Source organism: Erythrolamprus reginae, chromosome 3, assembly GCF_031021105.1.
Source record: "Erythrolamprus reginae isolate rEryReg1 chromosome 3, rEryReg1.hap1, whole genome shotgun sequence".
Taxonomy (NCBI): domain Eukaryota; kingdom Metazoa; phylum Chordata; class Lepidosauria; order Squamata; family Dipsadidae; genus Erythrolamprus; species Erythrolamprus reginae.
Window position 1 is genome coordinate 135,208,520 of NC_091952.1, and position 13,953 is coordinate 135,222,472.

Genomic DNA, 13,953 nt, shown 5'->3' on the forward strand with positions numbered 1-13,953 from the left:
GATTAATCCTGGCCTGACGAGGTCAATTAGTAAAATGGGGATGCCCAGAGTGAGGTCACCAAGCAAGTCTGGCAAGGGGCAGCAGCTCAATGTGTCTGCCCAGCTGATAAGTCAATGTGTACGAATAAGCAGCAAGGAACAAAGACCATCTTAGCATTCTGGGGGGAAGAGCATCCAGTGTTCCATGCTAGTAGCCTTAATAAGGGCTGATGGTCAGTGACCATTGTCTTCCATAAATATACTTGTGGAAAAGGTCTCCCCTACAACCGCAGCAAGGGCCTCTCTGTCAATTTAGCCGTAATTTCTCTCGGCACTTGACAGAGTCCTGGAGAAATAAGCAATGGGGGCTTCATGGCCATTTGGAAGTCTATGGCTCAGGACTGCCCCCACCCCAAAAAGTAATGCATCACACAGGCAAGGTCTAATTGAACTGCATTAAGAAACTGTCTTCAGAGAGGAGGTTTTTTACTGCCTTGAATGCTCTGTTTTGTAAGGGATCCCATGCCCACGCAGCATTTTTAGACAGCAGCTTGTGGAAGGGTTCCGCGATGGTAGCTTTATTTTGCAGGGAAATACTGTAGAAATTTAACAGCTCCAGGAATGCTTGTACCTTGGTCTTGTTGGTATTTATCCTTTTTTCGTCTTTGGTCACCTTAGTGTTCTGAACCAATCAGGATCCAGCAGACTAGGAATGTGATCTCTGGCAATCGTTAATGGTAAACCTGCTTCTTGGTCCTCATATTTGGCGATCACTCTTTTGACACCTACCACCGGAATTCAGTTTCTTTGGCAGTCTGAGATTCTTACAGGCTGAACTGTTAATTGGGCATGGCTCGCTTTGCAGTTTCCTAGAAAACTATCATTATTGAGGACCCCGTGTCTATTTGCATCTCACAGGGGGACCCTTCCACTGAGACAGTGATGGGTAGAGGTGTACTGCTCTGGCCTCTCACCTGGCTCACCCGGAATGAAATCAATTTTGTCCCCCCTACTTTAAAGGTTTAATTGCCCTCTTTTTAAATGGGAATGTGCACATAACTTTGTGATTTGATTCCAGGAAATGTCTTCTATTGAAAGTTCCCTCATTCCATATGACTCTGTTTCATAACTAGGATCACACGGTATATATTTTATAGAGATACGAGGCTGATAACAATACATTTAGTGAATGTAAATGTTTATTTTTGATTAGAATTTGCATGGAGCATTTTAAGCTATACAGTGATCCCTCGATTATCGCGAGGGTTCCGTTCCAAGACCCCTCGCGATAATCGATTTTTCGCGATGTAGGGTTGCGGAAGTAAAAACACCATCTGTGCATGCGTGCCCTTTTTTTCATGGCCGCGCATGCGCAGATGGTGGAGTTTGCGTGGGCGGCGGGGAAGACCCAGGGAAGGTCCCTTCCGCCGCCCAGCAGCTGATCTGCTCGGTAGCGCAGCAGCAGCGAGCAGACGAAGATCGGGGTTTCCCCGCCGCCCACGCAAAGGGGAAACCCCGATTCGGCTCCTCGCTGCTGCTGCGCTACCGAGCAGATCAGCTGCTGGGCGGTCGAAGGAACCTTCCCTGGGTCTTCCTCGCTGATGCCCCCCGCTCGCCCGCCGCCCGCCGTCCGCCAGCAAGAGGGGGAGAGATAGAGAAAGAGAGAGAAGGAAAGAAAGAGATGAGAGAGGGAGGAAGAGAGTGTGAGAGAGGAAGAAGCAAGATAGAGAAAGAGAGAGAGAAAAAAAGATGAGAAAGGAAGGAAGAGAGTGACGTCATCGGGTGGGAAAAATCGCGATATAGCGTTTCTCGAAGAACGAGGTCGCGAAAATCGAGGGATCACTGTATATTTCATTGCATTTTAATTTTTAAAACAATTGATACAGCTTAGAAAGCAATATTGGAAAAAAAACAATCAGTCAATAAGGAAGGATTACAGGGCAGTTGTTTACAGGTTGCCTGAAGTTGAAGAAAATAGGGAAGATCATAGAAAAGTAAAAAGAAGACAAAACTTGCAATTTTGTCAGATTCTGCATATCTGTGAAATAACCAATTCTTTCAAGGGGTGAACATATCAGGTAGTAAGTTTCATTGGACATAAATATTTCTGAGCAAAATTATTGTATATTACAAGAATATTTTTTGAAGTCCAAAATGCATATACAGTGATCCCCCGAGTTTCGCGCTCTCGATCATTGCTAATCGCTATATCGCGATTTTTCCACCCGGAAGTAAAAACACCATCTGCGCATGCGCGCCCCTTTTATCTATGGCCACGCATGCGTAGATGGTGGAGTTTGCGTTCCCCGGGCAGATCAGCTGCTGGGCGGCTTCCCTGGGTCTTCCCCCTCTTGCTGGCGGGAGGGCGAGCGGCGGGCATCAGCGAGGAGCTGGGGTTTCCCCTTTGCGTGGGCGGCCAGTAAGACCCCAGCGCCGCTTCCCAGCTGAGTCCCGAAGCCAAACGTGGAAGTTCGCCTTTGCCGTCTGGCTTCAGGACTCAGCTGCTGCAAGCGAGCAGCCGGGCGGGCGGGCGAATGGGCAAGCGGCAAGCGATCTTGGGGTTTCCCCGTTGCCCAGGCAAAGGGGAACCCCAAGATTGCTTGCCGCTTGCCCGTTCGCCCGCCCGCCCGGCTGCTCGCTTGCAGCGCCGCAGCAGCGAGGAAACGGGGTGGGCGGGCGAACGGGCAAGTGGCAAGCGATCTTGGGGTTTCCCCCGTTGCCTGGGCAACGGGGAAACCCCATCTTCGGCTCCTCGCTGCTGCCGCGCTGCGCAGCAGATCAGCTGTTGGGCGGCCGAAGGGGTCTTCCCCGCCGCCCACACGCAAACTCCACCATCTGCGCATGTGCGGCCATGTAAAACAGGACGCGCATGCGCAGATGGTGTTTTTACTTCCGTGCCGCTACATCGTGAGTTTACGATTATCGCAAGGGGTCTTGGAACGGAACCCTCGCGATAATCGGGGGATCACTGTATATGCATTTTGTATGCTGGTTTGATGCCAGATTAGTTTTTTATTCCTGTTGTAAAATTATGAAATAAAGTTCTAAGATTAGATGTTTTCCTTAGCTGGTATAAAATGAGTACAGAAGTATGTGAACATGAGTATAGTAATTCCAAGGAATGCAGTGAAGTGAAATATTTTTTTCCAAAGGGATGGCTTGATATGTTTTGAAGAAGAATTGTCTATTGTCCGAGTTTTCAAGGGCTTGAGAGCACGGTCCCACTGGGTCAGAATTGCATTTCTAGCTTTCTTCCACTTTCCAGGTCCACAAAGGCGATACTGGTAAGAGGTACAAGGACCAAAGAAGATCTTCAAAGCTAGTTTGGGGTCCTGAAGTAAAAGTAATGGCACATTGGGCTTAACCCCTATGTGAACAGCGATTTCATCACTGTAGGAAAGAAATAGTTCATATTCTCTCTCATTGCTGGAAGTATCCCTGGAGCAGAAGATAAATGGAAATAATAATCAGTATTCTGTAGCTATAGATGCTGAGAAAGACATGGAACTTATGGGGCAATTGCCATGCCATGTGTTGGAGACAGCTTCATCTGTCAACTGGGGAATTAGTCTGGAATCTTCACATGGGTACAAGAAGGCAAAGTGCCACCCCTCTCCCCAATTTCATTGAACATTATCTAGTCTGGCCCAAATGCAAGCAGTTAGTCTGGAAGATTGCTGTGAAACAGGCATGAGCCATGAAGTGGCTAATTGAACTCTTCATGTGTGGATCTGTTGTTCAGATCATTCTCTACTCCTTTGGGTGTAGAATTTTGTGTATGCAATTTAATTTAATTTAATTTAATTTATTCGACTTTTATGCTGCCCAATCCCATAGGACTCAGGCTGGCTTACAGCAATAAAAATACAATAGTACAATAATAAAAAAGAAGTTGAACATCAACAGTAAATAAAACCCCATTATAACTCAAACAAACCCATTATAAAACAGAAAACCCTCAATCTAACAAACATAATTTGGGCATGTCTCATGTTACGAGTTCATGGCCCCCAGGCCTATCGACAAAGCCAAGTCTTAACAGCTTTTTGAAAAGTCAGTAGAGTGGGAGCAGTGCCAACATCGGGGGTGGGGTGGGGACTTGCTTCCATAGAGCCAGGGCGCCAACAGAAAAGGCCCTCCCCCATGGTCCCACCAACCTACATTGTTTAGTCGATGGGATCCAGAGGAAGCCGATTCTGTGTGATCTAATAGGCCTCTGGGAGGTATGTGGCAGGAGATGATCCTGTAAATAGTCAAGCCCTAAGCCATGTAGGGCTTTATAGGTGATAACCAACACCTTGAATTGTGACTGGAAACTAATCGGAAGCCAGTGAAATACACAGAGTGTTGGTATTATATGGGTGTAACGAGGTATACCCATAAAACCTCATGCAGGTGCATTCTGGACTATCTACAGTCTCCGAACACTCTTCAAGGGTAGCCCCATGTAGAGCACCTTGCAATAATCAAGATTGGAGGTAATGAGGGCCTAAGTGACTGTGCGCAAGGCCTTCGGATCTAAGTAGGGCCGTAACAGGTACACCAGGCAAAACTGGGCAAAGGTTCCCCTGGCCACAGCTGAGAGATGGTGTTCAAGGTTCAGCTGTGGATCCAGGAGGACACCCAAGTTATGAACTCTATCTGAGGGTGTCAGAACCTCCCCCCCCAAACAATGGATGGACAGATGGAACAGTTCTTCGGAGGGAATGCCAAGAGCTACTCGGTCATGTCTGGGTTGAGCTTGAGCCTGGTGGCTCCCATCTAGACTCTAACAGCTTCCAGGCACCAGTACATCATGTCAACTGCTTCACTGAATTGGCATGGGGTGGAGATGTATAACGGTTATCGTCAGTGTACTGATGATAGGTCACCCTATGCTGTTGGATAATCTCATCCAGTGGCTTCATGTAAATGTTAAACAGTAGGGAGAAGAGAACTGACCCCTGCAGCATCCCACAAAGTGGGGGCCGAGGGATGGATCTCTGCCCCCCCCACTAACGCTGACTGCGAACCACCAAAGAGGTAGGAGGAGAACCACTGTAAAACAGTGCCTCCCACTCCCAACTCCTCCAGCTGTCGCAGAAGAATACCATGGTCAATGGTATCGAAGGCCAATCAGAGGTCAAGAAGCATCAGGATAGAGTTATAACCCCTATCCCTGGTCTGCCAGAGATCATCCATCAGTGTGACCAAAGCAGTTTCTGTGCTGTGACTGGTCCTGAAACCAGACTGAAAAGAGTCTAGATAATTGGCTTCATCCAAGGACCGCTGGAGTGCCACCACCTTCTCAATAACTTTGCCCAGAAAGGGCAGGTTGGAGACTGTCCTGTAGTTCTTCAATTCAGCTGGATCCAGTGACAGTTTCTTGAGGAGGGGGGTCATGCAACTGCCTCTTTCAGTGGTTGGGGAAAAGACCCCTCACTCAAGGAAGAGTTAATCAACACCTGGATCCAGCTGTAAAGATAGATTTACAATCTAATATCATAACAAATAAAAACCTCTATCCCTGCATTATGCCATGGCATATTGAGTAATAGTTTGAGTTTTCTTTTTTAAATTAAAAAGAAACGTGCAGTACCTGAAACATCTGAACCAATATAAATATTTGAAATACAGAAAGGTTTCTTACTCTCTGAAGTTAAATGTGACCCATTCATTGGTAGATCAGTTGAAGGCATGTCACAGCAAATTATTTTCCACCCAGAGCAGTAAATTGCTCAAGTCTCCTCACATTTTGCCTTGTCCCTGGGATCTGTTTCAGGAGTGGGTTCCAGCTTACCTTGCTGCCAGTTCATTCCCTCCTGTGCTGAGTGGGCGTGCCTTGTGAGCACGCACGTATGCAGTAATGAAAACTCAAAAAAAAAAATATCAAAGCAAAAAAAAAAGGTAACCGTATGTGCAGTGCTGCACATGGTCAGAAGGAAAATTTAAAAATTATAAAAAAAAAAAAGATGGTGCCCACAGATCACCACTGACCAATCCAGTTCGGTGATGTTATTGTGATATCACCAGTGGGTCACTACCAGTCCAGGTGAACCGTTCTAACCACCTCTGGTCTGTTTATCTCTCTTCTCTAGCACAAGAAAAACTCAATAGGATATTATTTGTTTTTCTTAAAGTTGTTTCTGATTTAAAACAATAACAAAAAATAACTCAGATGCTTCTACATCAGATTTGTATTGTGCCTCATCCACAAGGTTGAGCATTATAACATCTTCTTCCTGTATCCTCCTTATCCTACTCAAAACGCAAACGGAAAGAGAGAATATTGCAGTACAAATTATAATGATATTACCGTAATCTATACTGAATCAAGGTGTAGTTGAAGTTATTTTCTATGGCCACATGATGGCACTATACGGATGGTTAACAGCTACAAACTGCATCATATACTGTATATACAGTGTTCCCTCCATTTTCGCGGGGGTTGCGTTCCAAGACCTCCCGTGAAAGTCGAATTTCAGCGAAGTAGCGGTGCGGAAGTAAAAACACCACCTGCACATGCGCACCCTTTTCCAAGGCCGCGCAAGGGCTTGAAGTTGGAGGCGGGGAGCAACGAAAGTGCGAAGGCTGGCAAAGATAGTTTTTAATGTCAGCCACCCACCCAGCGCCTCCGGCCTCCTCGCCGCTACCCCCTGCCCGCCCGATTCGCCCCTCTCACTGGCTTTCTTGGGGCACGAGTCCTCCTGCAGCAGCGCTGGCGGCTACGGCTTCTCGGCCTCCTCATTTGGCCGCTAGCCGCTCTGAGTGCTTTGAGAATGCCCGCCCCACCCCTCTCGTAGTCCCTTGGCTGAGAGCGCTTTCGTCCCAGCTGTCAGCGAGGGGGCTGCAGGAGGCGGGACAGGCGTTCTCACAGAGAGCAACAGGCAGAGCAAGATGGAAAGGAGAGAGGGAGAGAGAGAGGGAGAAAGAGAGAGAGAGAGCAAGAGGGGGGAGAGTGGGAGGTAGAGAGAGAGAGAGAGAGAAATGATAGAAAAAAGGGGAGGAAAAAAGAGAAATGAGAAAATGATTGAAGCAGAGAATGACAGGAAAGAGAGAGAAAGAGAGAGAGAAGTGACTCTTGATTGAAAGCATACAGTATGGTAAAAGCACTTAAATAATGACAGAATAAAAAAACCCAGCCCCCACCTGTGTTTGAAAATGGTTCAAGAGTTCACACACAAATACACACACACACAGGTGGTGGTGGGGAGATTTACATACAGGTACAATATTCATTCATTCACTCATTCATTCATTCATTCTTCTATGTCACTCAGTCCCAACACTTTTAACCTATAATTTACCATTTCCCATCCCCTTAATTACCATTTCCCCTTCCCATTACTGCAGTGTACTGTACTGTACACTGTACCTCTACCTGTACCTGTACTCACCATTAGTCATCCTGATAGTTATAAATTATAATTATTTATTAACAATTTTTTGGGAGGGGGGGTTATTTGCAAAAATTATTAGCATAACTAGGGATCTTCTTCTATCACCATTTCATCGGGCACTTCTACAATGGACACTGAAGGTGATGGTGTGACAGACCTCTTGGTTTTCGTGACAAACATAGTTATGGGCAGTTGTTGGTGCAGTTTCTTTTTCTGGGCTAGCATGGCTCTGTATAGTGCAGTGATGTTGTCAAGAGAGGCCTTAAAGTGTATAGAGCGAGTCATGTTGGGATCCCAAAGTTCCACAATCTGTTGGAGATGTGCAGCAGTTCTGTGCAATTCTGCAAGCCGCTCAAGCGTTAGGCCAACATCTTCTTCTTCCTCAGCTTGTTCAGCTTCCTCTTCTTCCTCTTCTTCACTCGCTGACCTGGTCAGCTCCTCCAGATCTTTGTCTGTCAGTGGTAGGCCATGCTCATCAAGCAACCCATGGACTTCATCTGGTGTCATGTCACTGAAGCCTTCTCCACCCAGTGCCTGTGCCAGCTTCACAGATTTCTGGACTGCAGCATGTTGAATTTCTTCGGGAGCAAATCCCTTGTAATTATGCACCACTTCTGGCCACAATTTCTTCCAGCAGGCATTCATTGTCTGTGACTTCATATCCATTAAGGCATTCTGAATGTTCTTCAGACATGATGCGATCATGTACTGACGCCAGTAGCCCTTCAATGTGAAGTTTTCATCAGCGTCCATTGCTTCCACAAGGCTTCCAAGGGAATTGCACGTGTACAGTGCCTTAAATGCGTGGATAACACCTTGATCCATCGGCTGGATAAGCGATGTGGTGTTTGGTGGCAAGAATTTGACTTGTACCCCATCATGTTCATGTGCCAGGTCATCATGGCCTCCAGCATTGTCCATTAGGAGAAGCACTTTGAAATTGAGTCCTTTGCCAGCCAAATAATCCTTCACCTGTGAGATGAAGCACTGATGAAACCAGTCCCGCGTGAGGGCTTTTGTAATCCATGCTTTAGGATTATGCATCCAGTACACTGGCAATGCATTCTTATTTCTGTTCTTGAGGGCTCTTGGATTTCGGGACTTATAAATTAGCCCTGGCTTCATCATGAAGCCTGCTGCATTTCCACACATGATCAAAGTTACCCGATCTTTCTGGGCCTTAAAACCATGGGCTTTGGCTTCATCTTGCATTAAGAAAATCCGTGAAGGCATCCTCTTCCAGAACAGGCCTGTTTCGTCTATGTTGAACACCTGTTCTGGAAGGTAGGGCCCTTCTTCAATTATGTCTTTAAACATGCCATGGACGTACTGCTCGGCTGCACCTGTATCTGCTGAGGTAGCTTCTCCATGCAATGACACACTCCTCAGGCCATAGCGCCGTTGAAATTTATCAAACCATCCTTTACTTGCTGTGAATGTGGATGGGGCCGGAGAAGCAGTGGATGTTGATGGCTGGGGGTCTTCTGAGTCATCAGCACCTTCATCAACATCTTCTTTTCCCTCATCTGCATCGCCTCCTTCTGTGTTTGCAAGACAGGTGTAGAGTTGCTGTGCCTTTGTCCGTATGGTATTGGTATCCAAAGCAATGCTCTTTTTACGGCAGTCTTGTACCCACACGGACAAAGCAGCTTCCATTTTCATAAGGCATTTGTTTCTAGGCATCACCATCCTTTTTGCTGGCTTGTTGAATGTTATCATAGAAGTTTGCCTTATCTTCTTTTCATCTTTCCGAATGTATCGCACACTCGATTCGTTGATCCCATAATGCCGACCAACATCTGCATAAGAGCGTACCTCTTTTAGCATGTCCAAAAGTTTAATTTTCTCCTTAATTGTTAGCATCTTCCTGCTCTTTTTAGTGTCGCCGCCTCCGCTCCGCGTGCAACGTTTAGGAGCCATCTTCCAACAAGTTTTAATAAGTTGTAAAAGTACCAATGCACGCTGGGATAACACCACTGATTGGCCGAGATTTCTGTCCATCAGCATTGTCGGGCAAACTTTTTGCGATGACAACGCTGATTGGCTGAGATTTCGGTGCATCAGCAATGACGGGTGAAATTTTTGCGATGACAACGCTGATTGGCCGAGATTTCGGCCCATCAGCGTTGTCGGGCAAACTTTTTGCGATGACAAAGCTGATTGGCCGAGATTTCGGCCAATCAGCAATGGCAGACGAAATTTTGGTGATGACGTATGACGTCATCGGGCGGGAAAAACCGTGGTATAGAAAAAAAACCGCAGAGTATTTTTTGAAATACCGTGGTATAGCCGTTTCGCAAAGTTTGAACCCACGAAAATCGAGGGAACATTGTAATATTTTCTTCTTCTATGGTTAAAGCTTCAATAGTTTAAGGATTTTCAAACATGTTCTACAGTATGTTTTCTAATGCCATTAAAGGGAGTGGGGCCAGTATTGCAGGTCACCCATACCTAACCCTTCTGCATCAAGAATCCTAAAAGATACCCTTTCTATTCAGAGGGTACATTGGGTAGCTCTGAAAACATTCAGCACCTATTTAGGTAAAAAAAAACCTTGACAAAGAATATTTAAACAGCCCTGAATAGATACACACACTTTTGTACCTGCTAGGTTTTTTACCTACTGTATATACTTGAAGCAGCAACCCTTAGGCCACAGCTATATACCAGTAATATTCACAAACAATATGCCAAGATAAAATGTTTTGTCCCAATTGTTGATCTTTACATGAAAGTGATACATTCTACCCTTATTGTTTCAATACAGGACAAATTAAAGAAAGTTATTGGTAAATTCTCCCAGCTTCCCTTCTCATTATGTACCCCTATAGGGAGGAAAAAGCAATCTTCTATTGTAGTCACTAATGTAGGAATGGTTCCGGATAGGCAGCTGATTAGAATGCCTGATTTAGCAATTTGTCAAGTTACCTAACATGACACAGAGAGTTATATAAAAGAATAGGGGTGGGAAGGATCTTGGAGGTCTTCTAGCAGCAGAACCTATGGCACACGTGCCAGGGCTGGAACGCACAGCCATCTCTTTCAGATGCGCACTGTCACCAGCTGCTCTTCTGGTTTCCAGAAAACATGTGCCATCTGGTCTTCATGGGCACTAGAAAATGGCCTGGAAAATCGGAGAGTTTCCTTGGAGAGGGGCGGCATATAAATCCACTAACTAACTAACTAACTAACTAACTAACTAACTAACTAACTAACTAACTAACTAACTAAATAAACAAACAAACAAACAAACAAACAAACAAACAAACAAGCCAAAAAACAGGCACGTGCAGGCCGGCAACCTGGACTTTGGGTTTCTGTTGCTCTGGCACATGCATGTGCACACACATGCATGCACGTTCCTGTTTGGGTACTTGGTGCCGAAAAGGTTCACCATCACTGTCCTAGATCATTCTGGATGAATGGCTATCCAGCCTCTTTCAGAAAACTACAGTGAGCACCCACAACTTCCAGAGGCAGCCATTCCATTGATTAATTGGTTTTACTGTAAAAAAATTTCTCCCTAGTTCTAAGTTGAAGGTCTCTTTAATGATCTTCCACCCATTACTTCTTGTCCTGCTCTCAGGTGGACAGTAAATTGATTCCATCTTCTCTGTGACAGCAGTTCAAGTATTGGAAGATGGTTATCCTATCACTCCTAGTCTTCCTTTTTATTAGACAGTGATGGCGAACCTTTTTGGCACTGAATGCCCAAACCAGAATGTACATCAGAGTGCCAGAAACCTGAAGAACACCTGCATGTGCACCAGCCAGCTGGTCTTTGAGTTTCTGGTGTTCCGGCGGGCCTGGAGACCAGCTGGTCAGCGCGCATGTGCACATTGGAAACCAGAAGAGCAGCTGGCGGTGGCACGCATGCCTGTAGAGAAGGCTCTGTGTGCCACCTCTGCCATGTGTGCCATATGTTCATCATCATGGGACTAGACATACCTAGCTTCCTCAATAATTCATCATATGATTTAGCCTCAAGACCCCTTGTCATCTTTGTTGCTCTTCTCTGCACTCTTTCTAGGGTCACAACATCTTTTTTGTATGGTGGTGACCAGAATTGGATGCAATATTCCCATTGTGGTCTCACTAGTGCTGTAGAAATGGGTACTGCGTCTTCATGTGGTTATGAAACTGTTGTGTTGATGCAATCTAGGACTTCATTAGCTTTTTTGGCAGTTGTAGGACATCGCTGGCTGATTCTTCTTGTGATGGTCTACTATAATTGGTTTTACAAACAAGATTTAGTAAGAAATTTGAAAACCACTTATGAGGTATTATATGGTTAGATGCCCAATCTTTCCATAATCCAATGGCATATCCTAATTCTGAGTTTCCACATCATTGATAAAATGAGCTAAATTATATTGCATCATGAGAAAAGAGAAAAATTATTTTAAAACTGGAACAGAAAAAGATTAGTTAAACTGCTTCAGCTAGGGTCTAAAGATGAGGTGAAGGCAATGTCATCAGGACATGCTGGAACATGTTCATCCTGTGGTTAGGGGGATATGAGCTTAAGACCTTAGGCTCAATTTGTCTTTCTAAACCAGTCAATGTCAATAGAGGACCAGTTGCTAAAATGCACATAAACACATCCAAGGAATTACTAGGAATTGAGCTGAGTAGAACTAGATATTATGGTATTTTTTAAAAAAACAGTGTGGATCTTTGTTATGCCCTTTCCAATTTATTTCATTTTTTGTGATATGTTTTGCCTCATCTTATTTTAGGAGTATTATTGTGCTATCTTTAAAGAGTTTCTGTCTATTAATTTCTTCCCAGGAACTTTGCATACCTTTCACTTTTTTGCCAGAATTATACCTTGAATTAATGTTTGTTGAATCTCTGGGTTAATATTTTACCCAATCTACATGAATATCTAATATCTACATGAAACCGTTGGGTGAGATTATCCAAGGGTACGGGATGAGTTACCGTTAGTATGCTGATGATACTCAGCTATACATCTCCATCCTGTGTCCACTCAGTGAAGCAATGGAAGTAATGTGCCAGTGTCTGGAGGCTGTTAAAGTTTAGATGGGTGTTAACAGGCTCAGATTCAACCCTGACAAGACACAGTGGCTGTAGGTTTTGCCTCCCAAGCACAATTCCATCTGACGGTCTATTACTTGGGGGAGGACTTTTGACCCTCTCAGGGAAGATTTGCATGTTGGGCGTCCTCCTTGATCCACAGCTGACCTTAGAACACCATCTTTCAGCTGTGGCAAGGGGGGGGGCATTCGCCTGGTTTGCCTGGTGTATCAGGGAGTCTATACTCATAGTCACTCATGCCCTTATCACCTCGAGGCTTGATTACTGTAATGCTCTGTATGTGGGGCTACCTTTAAAGACCATTTGTAAACTACAGATTGTGCAAAATTCAGCTGCATGAAAGGTCATGGGCCTCCCTAGGTACGCCCATGTTTTTCCAGCACTATGCAGGCTGCATTGGCTGCAGACTGGTTTCCGGACACAATTCAAAGTGTTGGTTATAAAGCCCTATGTCCATGTGCCGCCTCTATGTTGGTTGAGGCAGGCAGGATTCCCTTGAGTACCATTTGTTGGGGGTTAGGGGAAAGGGAGGGTCTTGCCTTTTCTTTCTGCTCAAGATCCCCATGGACAATTGGTGGGCCACTGTGTGACACAGAATGCTGGACTCGATGGGCTCTTCTTATGTTCTTATGTACATGGCATCGGACCAGAACACCGAGGTGCCCAGCATGACAGCGGGTGAGAGCTGCTGCGAGCTGGGCGGTGCCCATCGAGGCTTCTGGGGAGTGCACTGGAGGGGGCTGCTGGTGTCTGTTTAAAACGCCACAGACACCGAAGAATACCGAGACACTCAGAGTAATCAGTGTGCCAGAGCCTTCCTTCCTGTTAGGGCTGCTGGGACTCTTGGGATGTAGAAACCTAATGGTCTTTGGACTTGCCCTTTTAATTCCCATCGCCGTGGTGACTGTGGACAATGGTCAGGGAAGCAACAGCAGGAGACAGCCTTTTTTATTTAGACTGGGCAATATTTTATATTTGGATTATAATTTTGACATGAACTACAGAGAACTCCTGCAGAGGATCAGTATTTCTCTTTTACAATAGTACCCCTATAATAATATCTATTGGGAGGAAAAGGATAACCCAGACCATTTTAAACATCTGGTCATTTGAAGACAGGGAAATAAATACCTATCGCCTTTTACTTACTATGGGTCCCACATGCATGCTTGCATAGGTTCTGGTTAACAATTTTTTTTATATTGGGGTTTACATCATTTTTAATATTGTTTTTAGGTACATTATTGTTATTTTATTGTAGGGGTGGGAGAGGGAGTGGAGTGTGACTGACTATGTGTATGTATTATGACAGTGAGTACGATTGTGATCGGATATTATTTATTGGTTATATAAATCTTGCTTTTAACTATATTAAGGGGATCAATTTTAAGACGAATGTGTGAACATGATTGGATGGAAAGGATGTCTGGGATGTATGAGACGAATGGAAGGGACAGCTAGACTGAGGCTCAGAGGCAAGAGGAGTGGGAGAGCCAATCTCTGGGGTGGCAGAGGGCCAGAATATTCTGGTTCT

General features: G+C 45.2%; 1 protein-coding gene across 1 annotated transcript in view; it reads right to left on the minus strand.

Annotated features, from left to right (window-relative positions):
- Positions 1 to 2,856: 2,856 nt before the first annotated feature.
- The window catches only part of LOC139164522 (dimethylaniline monooxygenase [N-oxide-forming] 2-like), a 52,860-nt gene continuing 41,763 nt past the window's right edge, over positions 2,857 to 13,953 (minus strand). The window contains 2 exon segments of the mRNA XM_070746779.1: positions 2,857 to 3,072; positions 3,075 to 3,417. Of these exon segments, the coding sequence (XP_070602880.1) occupies positions 3,043 to 3,072; positions 3,075 to 3,417 (373 nt within the window). The 3' untranslated portion in view covers positions 2,857 to 3,042.